General features: G+C 36.1%; 1 protein-coding gene across 1 annotated transcript in view; it reads right to left on the reverse strand.

Annotated features, from left to right (window-relative positions):
• The window catches only part of LOC145676591 (uncharacterized), a 192,536-nt gene that overhangs the window by 124,008 nt on the left and 46,042 nt on the right, over positions 1 to 22,486 (reverse strand). The window contains exon 2 of the mRNA XM_081747425.1: positions 17,801 to 17,892. Within this exon, the coding sequence (XP_081603551.1) occupies positions 17,801 to 17,892 (92 nt within the window). The remainder of the gene's footprint in view (positions 1 to 17,800; positions 17,893 to 22,486) is intronic.

A 22,486-nucleotide genomic window follows, 5' to 3' on the forward strand; every position in this document is an offset into this window, starting at 1 on the left:
TGCTCACAGCATCGTCCATCGGGAACTGTTAACAGCTGGGCAGAGCATCAATGCAACTGTGTACTGTCAACAGTTGAGCGGTGTTAAAAAAAAAAAAACTCAAAACTCTTGAGCCAGCACTTCTGAATCGCAAAGGGGTCCTTCTGTTACAGGACAACGCTAAGCCCCACATGGCTAGAATGACCCGGAACACCATTCTATGCCTTGGAAGGGAAACACTATTGCATCCGCCATACTCCCCGGACATTGCACCGTCTGATTATCACATGTTCCATTCCTTGGGTAACCTTAGAGGATGCCAGTTCAAATACCTAGTAGAGGTGCAAAATGCATTTGATACCTTCTTCGCTCACCAAGTTCTACCACGATGGAATCCATGGCCTTCCATAACGTTGGCACCAGATCGTCGATGCTGATGGCAGGGGCGGATCCAGGAGGGGGCGATTGCCCCCCCCAGAAGAGAAAACTTTCTTATTTTATATATATAAATAAAACCCATACCAAAGTTTGGAGCCCTTAAAAGTAGCAGTATGAAAATAAAGTACTGTACTGAATTTGCCCCCTTTTCTGGCCCCAGAGGAGGCACCCCTATTCCTCCAAAGTGCATATAACTGGCATTTTTATACTTGAATGTCAGTTTTTATAGCAACGGACATGTATTTGACCAAAAATATGTTTATTTTAACATAACTAAAATTAACGAACAACTTTGGTATTTTTTGTAATTTTCAGGTAAATTTTGAAACTTTGAGGCAATAGTTCGCACAGAAGATATTATCTGATTTGAAAAAAAAAATCTATACCTGAAATGTCCATGTGAGTTGGCCACTTTTGCCAGGTATTACATTTCGTTCTGAGAAAAACGTGGTAAAACGCTGCACCCTAGTATGACAACTCACCGCCCCCCCCCCAGAAGTCGGTCCTGGATCCGCCCCTGGCTGATGGGGACTATATTTGATCTTGCAGGTATCATATGTTTTAGGTGACATATCGATGTTCGAATGTGCTGGGTGAAAAGCGACAGAACTTCCTTGGTTAACTTTATATTTAGAACCAGTTTTCTATAAATACGGATCCTTAACTTGATAACCTGTAGCTTCCTCTTCTTCTGTTGGCTCAGGAAATTCTTCTTCATTGACTTATTTTATGATTCCTCCTGAGTGTGTATATTGGCTTTTAAGTTGTATGCTTGGCTTCACGTTATGTGCGGGCCTTCCACCTTTATGTAGATAATTACAAGGTATGTATATTGACTTTTCTCAATTGGTAATGACTTTTCTCATGTGATATTGACATTTTTCACACCCAACCACCCACCCACACTTACCCCCCCCCCCCCACACATATATATATATATATATATATATATATATATATATATATATATATATATATATATATATATATATATATATATATATATATATATATATATATATATATATATATATATATATATTGGCTTTTGCCTGTCTGTATTTCCTTTTCCTCGCATGTGTATATTGGCTTCAATCTATGTGTGGGCCTTCCACCTGTGTGTAAATAATTCTTCTAGTAATATGCTAAAGGTTAAGATAGATAATTACATACGTTTCATGTCCATTTGTATGTAACAATAAATATAGAGAACACATACTTTTATTTATAGTATCTACTAGGTATTAATAATGGTATTCTGTATAATTCCCTTCTTGTTTTGTAATATGGGCTCAGAAAAATAGTTTTTTGGCTTTTTTTTGCGAAGTCCTCAATATTTTTTTTTCCATATGATGTTGATTGAGCAACCTTGTTCTATATAACTAATATTACCAAATCTGAGAGCCTTTCCTGTCCCATGGATGAACGTAAGTATGTTTTAATGAGTTTTAGTTTGCGGAAACTACTTTTACAAGTTGCCACACTGCACGGAAGGATAAGAAAATTCTAAGAGCCACTGAGACGTTTGGACAGACACTTTGAAGGAGATTTTCGGTAATCATGTTGATATGCTCCTTGGGATGGACTTCTTGATGTCCGGCAAGAACACAACAGCCTGGTCATTAAGAGTCTTCATCCCGGCGAAATTAAAATACCGCTAATTTTACAGTAATTATTTGATATATTCAAATAGATAAAAAGATAATTGAAATATGGAACAAGAGCGCCCTAGACAATATTATTTTGCGTGAGGTACCGTTATCACAAGTCACCTAGTGGCTTTTCGTTTTCAGCTGTTTAGAAACGCGAAAATAAATGCCATTTTCAAAATGGCTCGAAATCGAAAGCAGATAAGTGAGTCGTGATAACGGTTTCTCATGTAAAATATTATTGTCTAGGGCGCTCTTGTTCCACATTTCGATTATCTTTTATCTATTTGAAGATATCACATAATTACTGTAAAATTAGCGGTATTTTAATTTCGCCGGGATGAAGACTCTTAAGACTGTCAATTTCTACACATAATTCTACAGTATTCAAATTGTCTTGGTATTTCAAAGCGAGATCCGCGCACGATTTTTTTTTCAGGTCATTCGAAGACATTTCACACAATGAGCTTCCTCTGAGGAAGCTGAAGTTGTTGCTTACTTCTTTGAGTCTGTCCATTCTACTAAAGAGTTCTTCCCGTAAGAGGTCAAGAATTCTGAAGAAAGATTGACTAAGGCGATGCTCTTCAGTAAAAAGTCTTGCTTCATCCTCTCCTGACATTCTCTTCTTCTTCAAGATACACTTTTCTCTGAACTGATCTTGAACATCTATCAAATTGACAGTAATCTTCGCTTCCGACAGCCATCTGTCAAATCCATAATTCTGAACCTGGAGGTTGCGCTCAAAAGATCAGATAACAAATCAAGAGACCTTTGCAAAGTCAAATCCTTATTCTCAGTGTTTCTTCCAGACATGTTTCTAGGGAAGTACTACCCCCGGAGGAGACCGAAATAATACATCTAATAATAAATAGAATAGTACCGTGCGAAAATAATGTTCCCTTCCGAATACTAAGTGTGTCCCCAAGGAATACTTTTTCTGAAAGAAACATTGCTTATTCTGTATTTCTTTGTTAACTCCATTTATTTCATGCAAAACTGAGTCCAAAATACTAAATTAATTACAAATTTTAGACTTTTGTTTGATTTCATAAAGTTTTTGGCAACTGATTTGACTTCTGAATTAGAGGAAGTGGTTATAATTTCATCAAATACTGCAAGAACATTTTTCAGCTTAGATTTCCTCCCACTGTAATAGGCTTTTCTGAAGAACAGAGAGAAATCTTGTCCCATTCCTTTTCACAGCTTTCCAAAATCCTTCCACAGTTGTCACACGCCGTTTTCTCAAACCTCGCTTCAGCAATCCAAATCCACAATAGTCCATAGGACTTGCATCTGGAGATTTAACAGGTACCTCATTGAAAGGTATCACCTATATACCACTTGCCTCCTCTATCTTCCTGTAGAACGCGATGGACGATCGTGAGGTATGTGATGAGGCCTTGTCCATGTGAATGCGCACCAGATTGGCGTCATTTCCGTACATTGTTGGAATCTCATGCTCGTAGATCGGCCGCGTGATCTGCTCCTGAAAATATTTGCAGTTCTTCGCCACCCTATGAATCTTCAGTTTACCTCGGTAACAGTAGCCAGTAACGACAATGAACGCTTTTGGGAAGGATTCTTTACAGACACGAGCCCACCTTCTGAAATTCTTGGCGCCTTTCTCTCGGTACATGATGGCTCTCGGTTTGCCAGAGTCGGAAAGGTAAATCCATGCTTCATCGAGCGTTACGGCGACCACCTTTGTTTTGCCAGATGCCGTTCGTACAGCTTCCGGGCGTTACACTTTCGTTTCTTTTGGTGGGCATCCGTGAGAAGATGGCAGCGAGCTTTCATGACTTTTTCCAGCTTGAGTTGATGATGTAACATCCGGCACACAGTCCTCAAAGACACGTCAAGACGATTAGCCATACACCTTTGTGTTGGCGGATTTCTTTCATTGCCATTTTGCGAAGTTTCCGCTGCATGGTGGAGGTGGTCTTGGTGCATTCCCGCTTCCTAGGCAACTTCGTTGGTGATCCAACTGGTGGAGCTTCGTTGCTCTTGTACTTTTTAATGACATTTTTTATTTTACTTAAACTGATGTTGCAACCATTCTTCTTGCATTGTTTTCTAGTGACAGAAATACTAAAGTGGGCGTCATAAAGAGCCGCAACATAGCCTTCCCAAAACCGGCTTAGTTTGAGTGGCATTTTGGTCACAGAGCAGAAACCCACACACTTGCAAACAAATTTAACACCACTCACAACAAAGGTCCTGTTTTGTGCGTTATTGTCGACTGCGCAGTAAAACAACTCCGTTCCCAGGAAGCCACTGCACAACACTGCAGGACGCCACGAGCCAGGTTGGGTGAGTTCATTCTGTCCGAGAGGGGGAAGGAACGAAATCGGCCAAACGTAGCCTGAACATCCTCTGTAGTCCCCATCAGCATCGACGACCTTCTGCCGATGTTCTGGGCCATGGATTCCATCGCAGTAAGCGAAGAAGCTATCAAGTGCATTTTGCACCTTTAATAGGGATTTGAACTGGCGTCCTCTAAGGTGATTGTCCAAGGAATGGAACAGGTGGTAATCCAACGGTGTAATGCCCACGGAGTACGGCGGATGCAATAGTGTTTGCCATCCAAAGCGTAGAATGGTTTTCTGGGTCATTCCAGCCAAGTGGGGCTTAGCGTTGTCCTGTAACAGGAGGACCTATTTGCGATTCAGAAGTGTCCATCACAAAATAATTTTGAGTGTATCTTGAAAACGGCTCCGCTGCTGACAGTACACAGTTGCATTGATGCTCTGACCAGCTAGCAGCAGTTCCCGATGCACGATGCCGCGAGCAGTCCACCGGTTCATGGGATGCGAACCAATGATGACGGCGCCGTGGAGCTTCGTACAGAACCCATTTCTCATCACATGTTAACAAACTGTCCAGAAATGGCTCCTTCCTCAGACGAGACAACAAAGAACGTTCGCGTTGTCTTTTGGCCGGGACTCACATCATGGGGACCCATCGACCCAACTTGTAGTGCTTCCCAAGTTGATGGAGGTCCTGCCGAATGGTTTCTCCACTCACACTGAATTATAGTCCCAGTTCCTCACATGTCTGGCTACTGTTCACCACAATTGCTGCCTGAAGACTTTCATTTTGTACATGTGTTGTTCTTCTGGCACGTGGTGCATCTTCGAGTGTTTCGTCACCGTCATTAAACTTGTTAAACCAGTACTACACTGTCCGCGTAGTCACGACGCTATCACCAAAGGTCTGGCATATTTTTCGTCCCACTGCGGCGGCGTTTGACCCGTTTGAACTCGCACAGCATGCACGCCCTTACGACGGTATGTGGAGGTCCCGTGTTCACTCTCTCCTTACGAAAGTTCACGGTGTAACTGAACTGCTACAACCAGGTAGTATGTTGAATATATCCACACAAACAACTGACCTTCGTCTTATCTCATTCGCATTCAACTCACGGTGTGAGGGCCAACTGAACATATACCTCCACAGAACTTTCTTCTTTACCTTATATTTATTAAAATTTCTAAAATGCGGATGCAACATAACACAATGTGCTACCCTACAGTGCGTATGCAGAAGGCAAATGCTTGTACTCATTGTAGAGGTACAAGTTGTATTTCTGTGGAAATTGACATGGATGATGATTGAGATAAATGTGATATTATAAGTAAAGATATATGTCTGCTATAGCTGCTTATGACACATTCCCAAGTATGTTAATTAACTTTTCAAAATTTACATCTATTAGTTTTAAACATTGCTTAGTTGATTTACAGTTCCATGTAGCAGAACTTAACATAGTTGTGTACACTTTATACTCATACATGTAATTCTTATTTTCAACGTAATACATATACGTTAAGTTTTGCATATATGCGCACATAATGCATATAGGAATAGCATATATTAATTTTAATTAAAGAAAGCTCTAACATATGGAAACTATTGAACATTGTACTAGATATAAAACGGTAGTGTACCGTGGAAAAAAATATTGTAATAAAAATATTTTTAAAACTGTTTAAGAGTTGCTTTCAATTAATACGAAAAAATAAGGTTCCAAATATTGAGTAATCCTCAACATATAACGATATCAAGTATTAGGAAACGTGGCGCCAATATTGGAAAATTCACCACAGCAGACCTATGCACTCTCGGAGAGTGGTAGACTATTGAACACCGTTTCTCTAAGGTATTTTTCATATATAAAAAAATGTCAACACTAAATTATACATTACTACAAGACCCGGTTCAGTGTTTTTTCTACCTATATTTATTAGGCTTTTAAGACACATATTCTACTTCTATTGGTCAATTTTCCAGTTGGAACAAATAAGGACAACTATTACATTGGGTGGTGTTCTCAGTAAAATCCGGATACAGCATGCATATACAGCAATTATAATTTCTTAATAATAAATAAATAAGTACCGGTACTTTGTAATTTTTCAACTTTCTTCTTTTTTTTCTTCTACCAGGAGGATCAAATAGAGATCAATGCTATATAGTTTAAGTCTGTGCTCTATAAGCTTTACAACGATGTATACGTCATGAGACTGTGGGACTGTGGTCTACCGGTATTTCCTCCATTGAAATTAGTGATATAACTCATAAAGGGTATATCATATTAGGACACGTTCTTCGGGCAAGATCTCAGTGTCTGTTTTACATCTTACACACAGATGTGTGAGGTATGTAATAACGTGTTTTTTGTTACGCTGGTGTACACACAGCGTTGCCAGAGATATCGTTCCAGAGATAATATCTTCTCTAAGTAAATTATAAAGTCCCTGAGCTCTGCGGGAGTTGCAGAGCCCTATCTCCCGTGGAGGAAGAGGGCGAAGACCCCGAGAAATCCCAATCCTGAGGTTTTATGTCGATTGGGTTTAGGTGTGTCCGTATTGCATCAGACTGTGCGATAGATAGAGATGATTCTTTACAAGTTGATAGGCTATTGGTGAGGTAATGGTTTGGACCACTTGGCGACTTCTAATTGGCTAGTGAAGATCTCATCTTACTTAAGATAGGCTCGTGACAATTCTAGTGACTCTGATATGTTCCAATGCTCTCATCCTCACAAAGATAACACATAGTAAAAGAATAAATAGAATACAGACATGGGTTCGAGCTACAACTGGTTAATATTGCACAACATTATACCAGAAGAGATGACGCATAGTCACCACAAGTGTTCAGTTCAAAGGTCAGTTTGGCAGCTGTAAAGCTATATTGAGTCAGTGCTAAATATATTTAATACTCTGAGTAATATTCTAAGAGGGTTTTGTAACATTAGTATCAGATATGATGAGTAATAGCGACGCATAGGGTATAGACTAACCCAAACGCTAAGGTCTGGAGGTCGCACCTACGGTTGTACATGGCTAGACGATTCACGGTATAAAAGAGAAGTTAATTTAAAAAGGGAGAAAAGAAAAAAGCATCTTATCACATCATAATTCGTCGTAAGGGTTGGGAAGAGTGCAACGGAAGGGAACCACTACGCTCTTAACATCTGTCGTCTTTCCGAGTTTGTTTTTAAGAAACAGAATTATTCCAGAGAATTCGAAAAGGAGAAAAATTAATAAGTCTTGGTGAGACTCGTATCACAACTGATTTAAGTAAATTTTTGTAACGTATGTAGATGAGAACTCGTCGCGGATGTACAGGGTGTTTGCAAAAACACCGCAAAAAGTGTGGTCGAAATTTTAGCCACGACACTTCCGTATCATACTTTATTAAACTAATAGAAGACAATTTAAATTACAAAGAAGTAAAAATTTTTAAATTAGGTTCCTAAAGTGACTTTTACCATCGTACAAGGACAAAACATGCCAAATAAAATTAATATATATATATATTTTTACAGATAATTATGTTCTCGTTGTAAATACAAACAAATCATAAAAAACAACATTCACCAGAATCGTCACAAAATATGTCATTGATAAATGTAGGAATATTAAAATAAACACTCTAACTAATAAATTTGAAGAATTGGAACTGCGACGAAATTAAAGGAATATCTTATGCATAAGAATTACAAAAAATATCCCTTTTAAAATATGGCTTTTTTGAGGTACATTTCTTTAGGGTAATAGGCTTTCAATCAAGCGCCTACAGAACATCCCTGTTTATCGTAGAAAAATTATTCATACCTCGTTCTTTCATAGTAGAATAACCTTTCAAACTGTACCATTCACATTTCCCTATCATGTGTTTGAGGCAAGAAATTTTTTTAAAATTGGATTTTTTTTTTCAAAATAACTTCAAATTTTGAGCCCCTCTGTACCCCTGTGTGAACGCACGGATCGCAAAATCAATTGAAAAATACTAAGGGGTATACTAAATGTATGTAAAAAAATTTCAAGCTTCTTGAATAGTAAGGGCAGGAAAAAATATTTACCAATGATCCCCACAATGCCCCAGATTACTCAAAAAACCGGATATAATATAACAATGTCCTGAGACATCCCTATTTATCCTAGGGTCATGGTTCGTACATCATTCTCTTCAGAATGGGTGGACTTTCAAACGGTACCATTCGTATGTCTCCATCATGCATCTGAGGGGGGAATCGCGAAAAAAGGAATTCTTTGTTAAAAATATCCCTTTTTAGCTTTTTGACCCTCTGGGCCCTCTGTTTTAACGCAGGCTTCTTAAAATCTGAAAAATACTAAGAAATGCACTGAATGTGTGTAAAAATTTCAATCTTCTAGGCGCAAAAGTAAGCCCGGCAAAAAATAATATATCCACAATACCCCAGATTCCCGTATGAAACAGGTTCTCCGGTAAAAGTTTCCTGAGACATCAGTATTTATCTAGGACCATTGTTCGTACATCATTCTTTTCAGAATAGAACAGCCTTTCAAACGGTACCATTCGCATGTCTCCATCATGTATATGAGGGAAGAAATAGCGTAAAATGGAATTTTGTTGAAAATGTCCCTTTTTTACCTTTCTGTCAATTTGGACCCTCCTGCTTTAACGCAAGTTCTGGAAGAATCGGAAAAATTCTACGGAGTGCACTGAATGTGTGTTCAAAATTTCAATCTGGTGCAAATGTAAGCCCACCAAAAATAATAAAAATGGGCAAAACAAAAAATTTAAGTTATGACTACATCACATCGTATATTACCACGCAGAAAGGCGTGAAATCATACGTAACGTGTTCTGCAATGCCTCATCATACGTTGAAAGAAAAACGAAGTAAAGACCTTTTTGGAACTTTTTGAGTCGAACAATGAAGACATTACGTTAGTACCTAAAAATAGGCAATATAACTTAAAAGGGTTAAATATGAGTTTAAATATACGTATACGTATAAATACTTAAACGTTAAAAAGGATAAATATTTGTGAAATAGTAAGGTTAGCCTCAAGTGTGAATTCGCTGAGTAAAACAAATCCGTTCAGCCATCAAGATTAATTCAACATTTACATATGATTATTAAGGTTACTCCACCTTCAAATGCTAAGTCAATTTTGCACAAACTGCTGATTTAGTAAAGGGAAATGTGAAAATGGAATGCAGAAAAGTTCAAACGATGACACGTCAAGATATTCATTATTTAGCACTTGTTAGTTTAATATCGACATACTATTAAAAAACCATGCAGGACGAAATTTGTCATTTCGATCTGGGACATTAACTGTAATGAACGTGTTACTGCCAAATAGTAGTACCAAAACGTAGGATGTGCATGTTACTCACGAGGTCTTGGGATATCTTATTTTTCAGGTGATGTTTATCAAAATGGACATAGTACTGGTTGTTTCCTTAGGATTGTTTTGCATAACCATTTCTTAAACAAGGTGTGAAAGCGGTAGGTTGTCAAGCATAAACAATCAGAATTCAAGTTGCAGATAATGCATTAGACAATCCTCTGTTTAAAGAGGTTCTTGTGTATATCGTAAAAGTTACTCGTACTCCGACGTAGTTGTACTGGTAAACAATTTTCTGCATTCACTATTTAGTCAAGTTGATATTTCATTAAATGACATATTAACTAATTCATCGGGATGAAATCCTTATCGTGCATACATTGAAACCTTGTTAAATTATTCGAATAAGGCATCGGAAAGTCATTTGACACCTTCCTTGTAGTACAAAGTTACTGCAAAACAATTTAATAAATTAGATAATACAAATATTTGTTTTGTTAAACGTGCAGCTCTTGTTATGAGATGTAAGCCATTTGAAATGTTTAATCGTATCCATGTTGATTTCGCTGATTTAGGTCGTGTACTTCCTAATAAAGTTGATCTTCGTATTAAATTTCATCGTACAAAGATTTGTTTAATATTTGCTGCAAATACTTTTATAAAATAGTGATAAAATAAGTTGCTATGTATACATGTCGTGTTGATGCGTCTACAAATGTAGTCATGGATATAAATACAAAAATTATGCATGAACCGGCCAAATTACCTCTCACAGGAGTCAAAACTAGATCTTATACGATACTCAACAAGTAAATTCATAAAATCTCGATAATATGTTGCTTGGAAACATACTTAAAGCTATTGTTATTGGATTTGTTTCAAACGCAGCCTTTAACAAGAAATCAGAAGTTAACTTTTGAATTCCAGAACTTAACAAGAACTACCATTTAGTTCAAAATTATTTCCTCTCAATCCCTTCACCCCTGATTTTTCAAATAATTTATCCATTTTAGGTTACCAAAGTCTGTTCTCAAGTATAGGAATATGTATGTATTTATTCCGTCCCCTACAAGTTGTTTAGATAATAATACTTGGGACGTTGTATTTGACGCTCCCGTATATTTAAAAGTATCATTTAAAGAATGATTAGCACAACCGATCACATGCATTGTATACGCACACTTTAATTCTCTTATACAAATAGAGAAAAATAGAAATGCATATAGTGATAATTCACTTTAAAATTCAATCAGTTGTGTACAATGAGGGTTGTTCATTTCTCCACTTTCCGGAAGATGATTAAATTACTGTTAGAGAATTAGCAATAGCTAATCCAGACATACTTTTCATTCAAAATTGGATATTTAAACCTCCGTACGCTATAACTGAATTGTGTAAGTCATTAATAGGGGCAAACCAGTACTTGTGTGAGAATTTTTATGATGTTACATGGTATAAGAGTGACGTCGAATGCTCCTAATTATAGAAATTCTTCGCAAATATTCTACGAACGTTACATCCATTTTTACTCTTGGTAAAACTCGCCAGGACTTTCTAAAGAAAGTGTTCAAACGTGATGTTATGAATTTGGAGGATTTGGACTCTCCAAGGTACTCATCATTAGGATTCCATGTGTTAAAGTGTGCGCATTATAATAATCGGTTCGGCCATTACAAGTGTAGGTACATGGAGCCGTGTCATACAGTGAATATGTAGAAGTTTATGATTCAGGTGTTAAAAATAACAGTGAAAAGTATTCCAACACCAATAAAAATAAAGTTCGATATGTATACGGGTGAAAGATTAAAAGCGTTTCCTGGTGATAAAATAACTAAATCTCATGTGAATGAATATTTTCCATAAATAAAATTCCAGAAACTGTTCAACTACATGTTGCACTAATACGCAATTAATCTTGATAGTCGAAGGTCTCAGGAACTCTGGTTGGTTTATACATAAACAAAAAATCGTCGAGGATTTTACTTTGATAATTTGAGAATGCCAGTGCCAAAAGAGATACATTCTTTCTTTTTTAAAAATTGTATATTTTTTTATGAAAAAAAAAAAAACACTCAAGCATACCAACATGATGAATTCATGTTGTGTGGTTATTTTGTATTATTTTTCATGTATCTTATAGTACGTACATTTTTTAAAAGGAATGATATTATATATACGAATTTAATACATTTTAAAAACGAAATATTTATCTAAAAATAATGCTTATTCACTTTTATTAACATAATCATATAGTTAAAATGATTTTTAAAATAAAAAGATTTCTAATTTTTAATTTTTGTGTTTTCATTTACAATATCATTCACGAAAAAGGTAAATTTACAACATTGAAAATACATTAGTTGATGCTGTTAATCGCGGAAACTGCCACCAATAATTCACGTAATTTCTTGTGACTTTCGATATGGGCAACCTGATTTTTCTCAATTTTTATATTACGTTCATGAAAAGAATACTATTCGTCCTAACTCTACTACATAATTATTTTTAATGTTGGACATTGTTTTGTTTCAAAATTAACTACATTATATAACAAAAATAGTTTCTTAATCCAAGTGGACTTCTCTCTTAAGTAGATTCGTGTTAATGAAATTTTGTGTACATTATTTATGTACAAGGTTATGTATGTGTATAATACAATATACCCGTATTTATTATCCTAACGGAATCCACGTAATTGAGTTGTTAACCAATCAATTTATTTTTGACATCCTAAATTCATTATTTGAATTAAATAATAAATCATAATAAATTCATTATTAAAACCTGTATGCCAATAATATATTGATTAACACATGGCGAAATTTCACATGAACACCGCAAGGAAAATCTGAATAATTTGTTGAACAAATTCTGTATTCTTTAAACAATCACTAGTTTTCCGTATAAGGTTTGTGATAAAGATTTCATTATGTCTTACTTCAACAATTCAACAAGTTTTATCGTTGAATAAATGCAATGCAGCAAAGATTCCAGTATTTTGAAGATATAAACACAGACGTTGAAGAGTCTACGTACATTGTTCACACGAAATTGAGTTTAAGTGTAAGTATACTTTTACAGTTTTCAAAACACAGAAGTTTACTAATAATATCGTGTGTACATGTTACTCAAATATTGTCACCACCACCCATAATATGAGAATACATTATTAACAACAAACTATTTTCACAATTTTGCATATAGATTTTCTCTATCTTTGTTCATAAGAATATTTACCACTTCAGATAAAAAAGTTATTGTTATTCGCATTTATTAAGATGTATATTTATTAAGATGTGTTATGAAAAATTTCTTGTGCAAATATTCCAAAAATATGTGATTTCGGTACCTATATTTTTTTCTTCCGTGCCCACATCCAACAACCACTTTCTCGCTGCATGTTCTAATTCCGTATTTGTCAAATGCAGCAGCGGAGTAAGGGTGGAGCCAATGGAACCCAGGCTCAGCCGCCTCCCAAAATCCGTCTTTTTAATACTTAAATATAACAATCAACTTGTAATATTATAGGCTTCAGACCCATGCTATTTTTTTCAGCTCGCGGTATCGCTAAGGTTAGGTCTTCTTCCATCAGCGTTTTCACGATACTTATTTTATGAGGAAGTGAGCTATTTAGACTTCTATTACAAACCAAATTATTAGCTGCTGGTGACAATTCCTTTGAAACAGCTCTATCATTACTTAGAGCAAATCTAGTTTTTCTAAATCTATACAAACCCAAAATTTATGCGCTGGAATTATTCGTGACATAGAGCCCGCTTGAAATAGTCGGCTCCGGGGCCTCAAAAGCCTTATCCTGGTCATATGTAAGCAATCATGCCCCATTTAATTCACATATCCTTCATCGTAGCCTATATACAACAACAAAAATCTTTTCCATTTTTTACGTAACCAGTGCTTTTATACAATTGGCGTGCACCTTTGCAGTATTACACGTACACCTCAGTTACGACGTTTGTGCATCTATAATTTCTTCTTCATCTGAAGATCATGTATATACCTCATCATCCACAGACGAAATGTAAATCACTTGATCGTACTCCGGTGATTCTGTACTCCCGGACTTCGGCTTCTTCGACGGTAGCGGCGGCGGAGAAAAGTACGTCTCCTTGTCGTCAAGCTCATTCGCAAATAAACTTCCTAATTAAAGCCATAAGGTTTTACGTTACAACAAGATGGTTTTACGTTACTTACATACAAGTCACCTGCGTTCCCAACCACTCAAGGTCAGCACCTGCAACATTCCATAATGCAATCACCTATTTTCCGATATTTTTTTAACACAAAGGCGGTATTACAACAAAAATCTATTATCCAAGATACCTAACATTCTTCCCACGGTTCACACACCTGAGTCCACTCAAAGACAACACGAGCAACGTTCTTTAATACATTATTCTATTGTTCGATATTTTTGTCAACAAAAGTCAGTCTTACAACAAAGCAATGCAGTTCCATTGTCCGATAATCTTGTCAAGAATGCAATCATTACATCAAAGAACATACAGCTGCGTCCACTCAAGATCATGTCAACACTAGCAACACTGCACCACAGAATAATGTATTATCACAGAAAAAATAACAATATAATAAAATACAATTATTATTATGTTATGGGTTTTACCTGTTCTTGATCTAATTAATGGCCCTAGGGCATCAATATACGCACACTGGCCTGCCGTCTCCACGAGTGTGCTAGACATAAATCCGTATTTTGCGTTACCAGCATCTTTAAAGATACTACAAGCGACGCACGCTTGTGAGAATTGTTTAATGTCTTTGAACATTGTCTTCCAATAGTATTTCTTTCTTATTCTCAAAAGAGTATCCTTAAAATTTGGGTGCCCAGAATATTTCTTATTATGGGTTACATCACATACCACAGCTCTCAACTTAGTAGGAAGCCAAATGACATCTCGATTTAAACCTCTGATTTTAACAGTTTTCATCAAAATTCTGTTTTTTGCAATGAATGCTGTTCTCGCTAGGAGTTTAAGTTTCTTTCTCTTTGCTTTGCTGAAACTTGAAACATCATTCTCCAAAAAGCAAATTAATTGTGATAAGACTTCATCCCCTTCTTGAAGTTCTCAAATTGCTTTACTGTCAACTAAATTTTCTTCTGTGTAATTTTCTTCAATGAGGTGTACTTCACTCTCTGTTTCTTTCTTTACTGCTTCCGGGGAATCAAATAAACAAACAAGTGTTTCTCCATTGTCTATGCTCCAACCATTTGATTTTAAATGTATTGACAAGCCCGCTTTTGCAATAAAACTCCTACCGACAAGGACAGATTTTATCAGGTTTGGGACTATGTGAAATGTTTGTCGAACAGTATTACCATAAAAGTGTACATTTACTGTCATGGAACCGTTAGTCTTCGTAGAACCAGAAGCTAACAGGATTTCAAAAGAATTCTTTTTTATCTTTCCCCCTCTCTTCTTCCACTTTTCAGCTATCTCAGGGCTAATACAAGAAATACTGCTCCCAACGTCTAGGTACATAACTTCTTCGAACCCAAGAATACGACATCTAACCAGAGGTTCCCTCAATTGTTTACGAACTACCGTCTTCTTGGAAGACGGTTCGTGTCCTCGTTTTTTGCAATAGTTGTCACGTTGTTTATGGTGCTCTTCCGACCTGATCCTAAAACCTTTTTTGTAAAGCCTTGTGTGAATGACCACTCCCTTTCTTCTTCCCGGGTGAGGTTACTGGGGAAAACAGACCCCCTGGCGTTGCTTGCCTTCATTCTTCTATTTCTAGTTGTTGACCTACAAGTGTTTGTATTGTCGAGGTCGTCAACTTCATTGGGTTGGACAAACGGAGTGATTTTATGTTCATTTTGAAACCTCCAACCACCCTCTCTCAAGTGTAATGAAATTCCCATTTTCTTTATCAGATCTGCCCCACATATAATCGGAATATTTATGTCCTGAAGAACGTAGAAGCTATGTCTAAATCTACCCTTTTTTACGCAGAAAAAAGGTGTTATGATGCCTATACTCTTCGTGTGGCCGCTCGCTAGAGAATTTTTTTTCTCAAAAGTAGCCCCTCTCCTCCTCCATTGGTTAGCAACAGACTTGCTAACTAATGAGATAAAACTACCACTGTCCAGATATAAAAATTTCTTAGCCCGATAGAAATATCCATACAAATAGGGTTGGATTTCTTTCTTAACAGGATTCCTCCCGTCCAACACAGAAGCTGAAACTGTGTGTTTCGATCTTTCCTGCTTTTTCTTTTCAGAACATTTAAAACTTTTGTGATTAAATTTACGGCAAAAGAAACATTGAATCTCTTTTTCTCTTCCCGTACGCTATTATTTTGAAAGTGCTCTTTTCTGTTTCTATTAAATTTTGCCGGATCCAACGCTGAAACAGTAACTTGGGACGTATTCAAGGAGTCTGTTTCCTCTCTCTCTGTAATTGCCACCACTGAATGAGAAGCCGTGATATTCACTGTTTTAGCCTGCTGCAAATAATTGTACTCTTGTTATTTTTTCTGTGGTATTATCTGTTATTGCAAAAAGAAGGTTATTGACCACTTTAATAATATATTATGCATATAATACATACCGTTTAGAGATAAACAAAAGGGTCTGCTTCTTTATATGTCATTAATCGCTTTAACAACACATTGTCTTGTGTTACAGGTATTAGTTAAAATAAAAAAGGGACCCGATTTGTATACAATAAAGGACATTCATTTTGTAGTATGAAAGGTCATAAAAAACAATTATACCTTTCTACTTACACACACAAATATAGACTATTACTCTTACCCTCTCAGTAACGAACAATTCCAGTTGATAGATTTATAATGACGAGCTTCTGGAAGATACCTACTGATTTCTTCAAGAGCCGCGACTAATTAAAACCTATTGGAGATGCAGGGATAGGCTGACGTAATACTTGATCAACTCACAGTATATAACACTTCTTTTCATTTTAAGCCTTTCAAAGATTCTCGAAATATAGAAGCGTCCCAGATTTTCATTTTTGAAATATGGCAACCCTATCTATATCTAACGTAAGTTTTACGCTATAACTGTTCACATATTTAAACATTTCTCGCTCATCACACTTTATATTCAATACCCTACAGCTACTTTCTCTGAAGTTTTATAATATATATATAGGCTTAATTAAGATTCTTGCTTTATTTTACAGTAGTGCTATATACTAACTTAACTTACTTTCGTCTATTAGATATAGTTGTTCAAGTATTACATAATCACATTTTTAGTCATTTTAGCAGACTTTTTCCTGCCTAGTTAAGCAAACGTAAGCAAATGATTTGCCCCCTCCTCCCGGTAAGCTTTTTTTTTTGTATTTCTTAGGATCTGTTATGTTTCGTGGCTTTCAGAACGTGTATTATAATTATTACATATCTAATCCTGTGTGAGAAAAGCAAACTATAATATTCCCTTCTGAAATCCGGGACATTTAAGCGTCCCGAGAATAGATCTCGATTTCGTGACGGTCCCGGATTTTCTGCGACAAATGGCAACCCTAGATTGATATATAATAGCACAAGAAAATAATTAGTGTAATGAGAGACTTGTTAGAGAATTGGAGATGCAATAAACGCAATGGAGTAGACTATAAGATACTTATTAAAGTATTGAAGAATTGCATTATCTGAATGGCAGACATTGACAACTGGGTAAGAGTAATTATTGGTCTTTAAGTTGCGAAATATTAATTACAAGTTGCGAATTTGCTGATCAGAGTAATTACAGGGCAAGTAGTTTTGTGAGATATTTTATAAATACAATTGGACATAGAACAAAAAGATACAAGTGCCACGAATGATATGACTTTGTCATGTTGTGAGGAGGGATAAGAAGAAGAGGAGGAAACGTAATGATAATGTAACTCAAGGGCTGCATGAAAAGAAACGTCTGAGAAAGGTAGCGCTGAGACTGAAATGGAAAGTATGGTTAAAGCCGGATCCAAACCATTACTTGGACTAGACTTCTATCTGATGAAAGGACTCCATTGGGAATGAAACCAGGGACAACGAAAACAGAAAAAGAAAATCTGATATAAATATTTTAATTTGTTAAACTGATCTAACTGATCTACTTACCAACATACGATTGTTTTTCTTTATTCAGTTGCAATCCCTGAGATTCGAGGTCCCTGATAATCGATTCGCTCATCATCGTGTTTTCCCACGTGCTGAAAATCAAGAATACCAAATATATGTATCTCAAAGTAGAAATTAGAAATTACATATCGGAGAAACATAAATTAAAACCACATATAAATTGGTAACAGAAATACAGTACACTGCTTTGTATTGCTGCATCTTAGCAGTAGTAGTAATTTATTGTAATGTTGATAATGATGATACTTTATTCTTAAAGAACTTCAATCTCAAGCATTAAAAGAAACTTAAGCATTAAAAGAAGTTTCACTAAAACCAAATTTTACGAAGCTACTGTGAAATATGCTACTTTTTCTCAACTTGGAGTACATTCCACCTCTCATCTTCGACCAATTCCAAAATCAAGAGGTTTAATAATCTGACACTCATCCAGAGGTTGCAAGATTTTTGAATGTCGAACTGTATTAGGATATAATCTTTCTAAAAGCATATTCAAAAGAAATCTTCCTCTTCTGGGGGGAGCAATCGCCCCGAACGTCCCCTTGGATCTCTCCTATATCTCCTTATATTTTGTTACAAAAACAGCATTGCTTTTAAGAAAACGATCGTCAGGTTAGAATCTTTTTTTTTTTTTCAACGTTGAATCACTGTCATAGCCGCAAATCTGTCTTCAACATTGGGGAGGGGGGGGGTAAGACCGTTCCGCCCATTATTTTTTTTTTCTTTTTAAGCGATGTTCAAAATATTTATGAAGTTGAAAACCAATACTGTGAAGGATCAGAGGAGCAAAGTTGTCTTCAACATTGAGAGGTCGGCAGATTTGAGGCTTATTCTGGGGGGACATCAATTTCATTTCACCTTCCTTTGTGGCAATCGGAAACAAATCATCACATTTCTCCCCTAAAAACACATTTCAATTCGGATTACTGGGGAGACAATCCCCCAGTTCCAAGATTAGGGACATGTCCCCCTCACCCCTTGGATTTGCGCCACTGATCACTGTTGCTTCCTCCCTTACCTACAAAAAATTTATATCCTATACGGAAAATAGCGAAAACATATATATTAAACACAAAGAAATAAGTTATGTGTTGAATTTCTAACATAAATATTAAAACACGAACTTAACCTTACGCGTACAAAAGATCGATGCGACGATCCTTTTGTGTTGCATATCACACGAACCAATGTTCTCTATCATGTACACATTAATTCAGCACAAGTCTAATGTTCCAACACACTGTCACCAGGGGCGGATCCAGGACGTACTTCTGGGGAGGGCGGTGTTGTAACACTACTACTTAGAGCTACTTTTAAGAGTTCCAAACTCTGGGATGGGTTTTATTTATATATAAAATACGAAAGTTTCCTCTTCGGGGGCAATCGCCCCCCTGGATCCGCCCCTGACTGTTACAAACTTACAAAAAATATCCTACATATTAATATCTTATAAACGCACAATATCGCTTGAAAACAATATAAAATATTCAGAAAATCACGATATTACACCCGATCTATACGTCGATTTTCGCGCTCTTACTACAAAAATGTTTCACAGAATTGCCATAATTGCTACAGTTTTTTTCGTCAACGTTTTCAGCATGTTTACCAGAAACTAAGTATAGACCACCATAGCTATATTTTGAAAAACAGATGATTTCCTTCAAAGGAAATATTATAGTTCCTCAGTAAAACGTTCTAAATGTTTAAAAAAGTTGTTAATGTGAAGGAAATATCATATGTAATTGGTTACTTCTATATACTAAACATTTAGGTTTAAATTTATTCAATTTGCTTCAATTTGCTTGATTGGGGAAGAGCAAAGAGTATGACAACTATCACTCTCTGGATCAAGCATGCGCAGTGCGCGTAGGCAGACCCATTTTCAACTGGCCTCCCTTGAAACACAGAACATTGGAGTAATTGCTATTCCAAGACTATTGCTCTTTGGTTATCCCCTCAACAGGGGCGTACGCAGCGGTTGGGTCCTGGGGGTCCAGATCCCTCGAAATCTCGACTTTTTTTTTGTAAATGTAGTCTATAGGGACAATTTTAGAAATGTTCATATAATTTAGCCTCAAATTGTATTTGCACCTCCCGAAACGCTTTAGACCCCTCCCGAAATAAATTCCTGCGTACGTCCCTGCCCCTCACCCCTTTCAGAGTGCAAGAGGGGTATTTGCGTTGCCAACAGTGCTTCGCTGCTGAGGAGGCCAAATCTGTTTCAGGCCTTAATACAGTATTGGAATTTTTAAAACTGAAATTATCATGCCAAAGAATATACAATTTCGCTTTTGCCTTTAATTTCTATTAAATTCTGTAATATTTTACACACACTTTCTACACTTGAGTAAATGAATTTTAAGAAGTCTGTTTCGTGTTATACAATAAGTAATTTGAAATCAGTTCTATTTAAAAAAAATACACAGATAAAATTTATTGCAAAAAGTTAATTAGGTTTGCCCAAAAATAAGGTGAGTCCAGGCCTCACATGCCACACCTGACGAACCATTAATGCTAGATGGTACTGAATTGGTTACTCTACACTCAAGAAACGATAAGTAATTTTAAAGTACTACCCTATATTCTCAGCAAAAATAGTACAAATAAACTGTTCTTATAAGAAGAGCCCAGATGTAGTGTAGGGTCTAAGATCAAATCTTTAAGGTACATCAACCATTTCTCTTCCAGAGCAACCATAATTTTCTTAAGAAAATGTAGAGATGTCTGCTGAGTTACGAAGTTTTGAGGAGTGAAGGGGGTTCCTAACTCGGTGAGCCATCCCTGTGTTGTGCCCCTGAACCAACTAAACCTTCAAGATCTAGGGATAGGAGCATCGGAAATATTTACTGGATCACGATTATAAATCAGTTGGTTCAGACGGCACAGAGCAGACAAAAGATACAAGATAATAATAATAATAATAATAATAATAATAATAATAATAATAATAATAATAATAATAATAATAATAATAATAATAATAATAATAATAACGATATGAAAGTCTACAGCTAAACAAGGCACATCAAAAGAAAACGATTAGGCCTAATATATATATATATATATATATATATATATATATATATATATATATATATATATATATAAGGAACCTTCTTCAGATTTTTCGTCTCCTTTTATCTCAAACGAACAGCAAGTGAACGAAAGTAAAAGGCAGAGTCACAAGTCTTGCAATATTCTGGCACATAATATATATCTTTATTTAATACATTACAAGAGAGCAAGTTGACACTGAAAGTTTAGTCTGCAGAAATCTTTCTGACAGTTCTTCTATTAAACATCGACATCAGTAGTGGTTGACAAACTTCTACACCCGAAAGCAAGAATGTTAACGGTACTTTACGTAATAATGATGTTCTAACATGGTTCTTTAATGGATGTTGTCAGAGGGTGGCGTGTATGTCATTATGGGTCGATGACCTGCTTACGTGTGTTAGAAAGTTGTTATATTTTTGTTTTTAGTTGTGATGACATGTCTGTATTGTTGGAAAAGGTCATGTGGTCTTTTTCGAGTGTGTATACGTGTCTGTAGAGACTCTATACTGGTTATTTTTAAAAATAATAATGGAAATTTGAATTGGTTTGATTTGAATTAAATCCGTATTAGTGATTAAATTAATATTTATATTCTCCTAATAATTTAGTCGGAACAAATAAGATGTTCGAACAATATGTGAGAGAGAATAAAAGATTACACGAGCAATATGTGAGAGAGAATAAAAAAGATATTTTCCTAATATATTTTATGGATCGATTTCTATGAAATCTCATAAAGTGGGAGGAAACCATTTTATTAGAAGGTGAGAACACTTATAATGTGTGATACGTATTGGGATTGAACCCGGGACCCTTATCATTGGAGCTGAATACTGTATGATGGGAGGGAAATATTTATTCATGCGTGACTTTTTACTCATTCGTAATATGTAAAATATTACTCGTTGGTAATAATCTGAAAGATGTCGTGTATAAAATATGTATACTTTGGCATGATATACTATGCTGGTACATATACAGAGCGTGGTTTCCGTACGTTTTTTGCTGGTGAACTTAAGACATGAACTGAACTTTTCCCGCGCTTTTGGAAACCCGGTTGGGTAAGAGTGATGATGTGTGCTTGCAGGGCGTTGCTAAAACTTGAATTTTAATACAAAGGAAGTTTGCTGACACGTTTGGTAACCATTACAGAATACCGCCAGACTGATAGAAATAACTTTGGCGCCGCGGTAGGTGAACAAAAGGAAGATTGCAGACGTGGGAGATAAACATCATAAATTGGGGACAAACTAATAAAAATAACTTTAATGTTGGGAATGCCGAACACGTCATTACCTTGCGGTTATGAAAATACTTTAAATACAGGTTATAAGAGACAAAATATATAAAGATACATCATGCAGTCGTATGAGAAGAAGGATCTTTGCAATAGCAATATTGAAGCAATATCTGATGCTGAAAGAGAAATATACGAATCATCGTCAGATGAAGAATTTGATTTTGATGCAACAGATTCACCAGCGCTAACAGTTTCACCAACACCGCCATCATCTCCAATTGTATTATCAAGAACATCACGATTTTGGGCTTTAGATTGTTGTTGTAATAGTGAAAAACTGGATCGCGAATGTATAAAGAAGGCTA

Source organism: Thermobia domestica, unplaced genomic scaffold (genome assembly GCF_964235325.1).
Source record: "Thermobia domestica unplaced genomic scaffold, izTheDome1.hap1.1 HAP1_SCAFFOLD_234, whole genome shotgun sequence".
NCBI lineage: Eukaryota > Metazoa > Arthropoda > Insecta > Zygentoma > Lepismatidae > Thermobia > Thermobia domestica.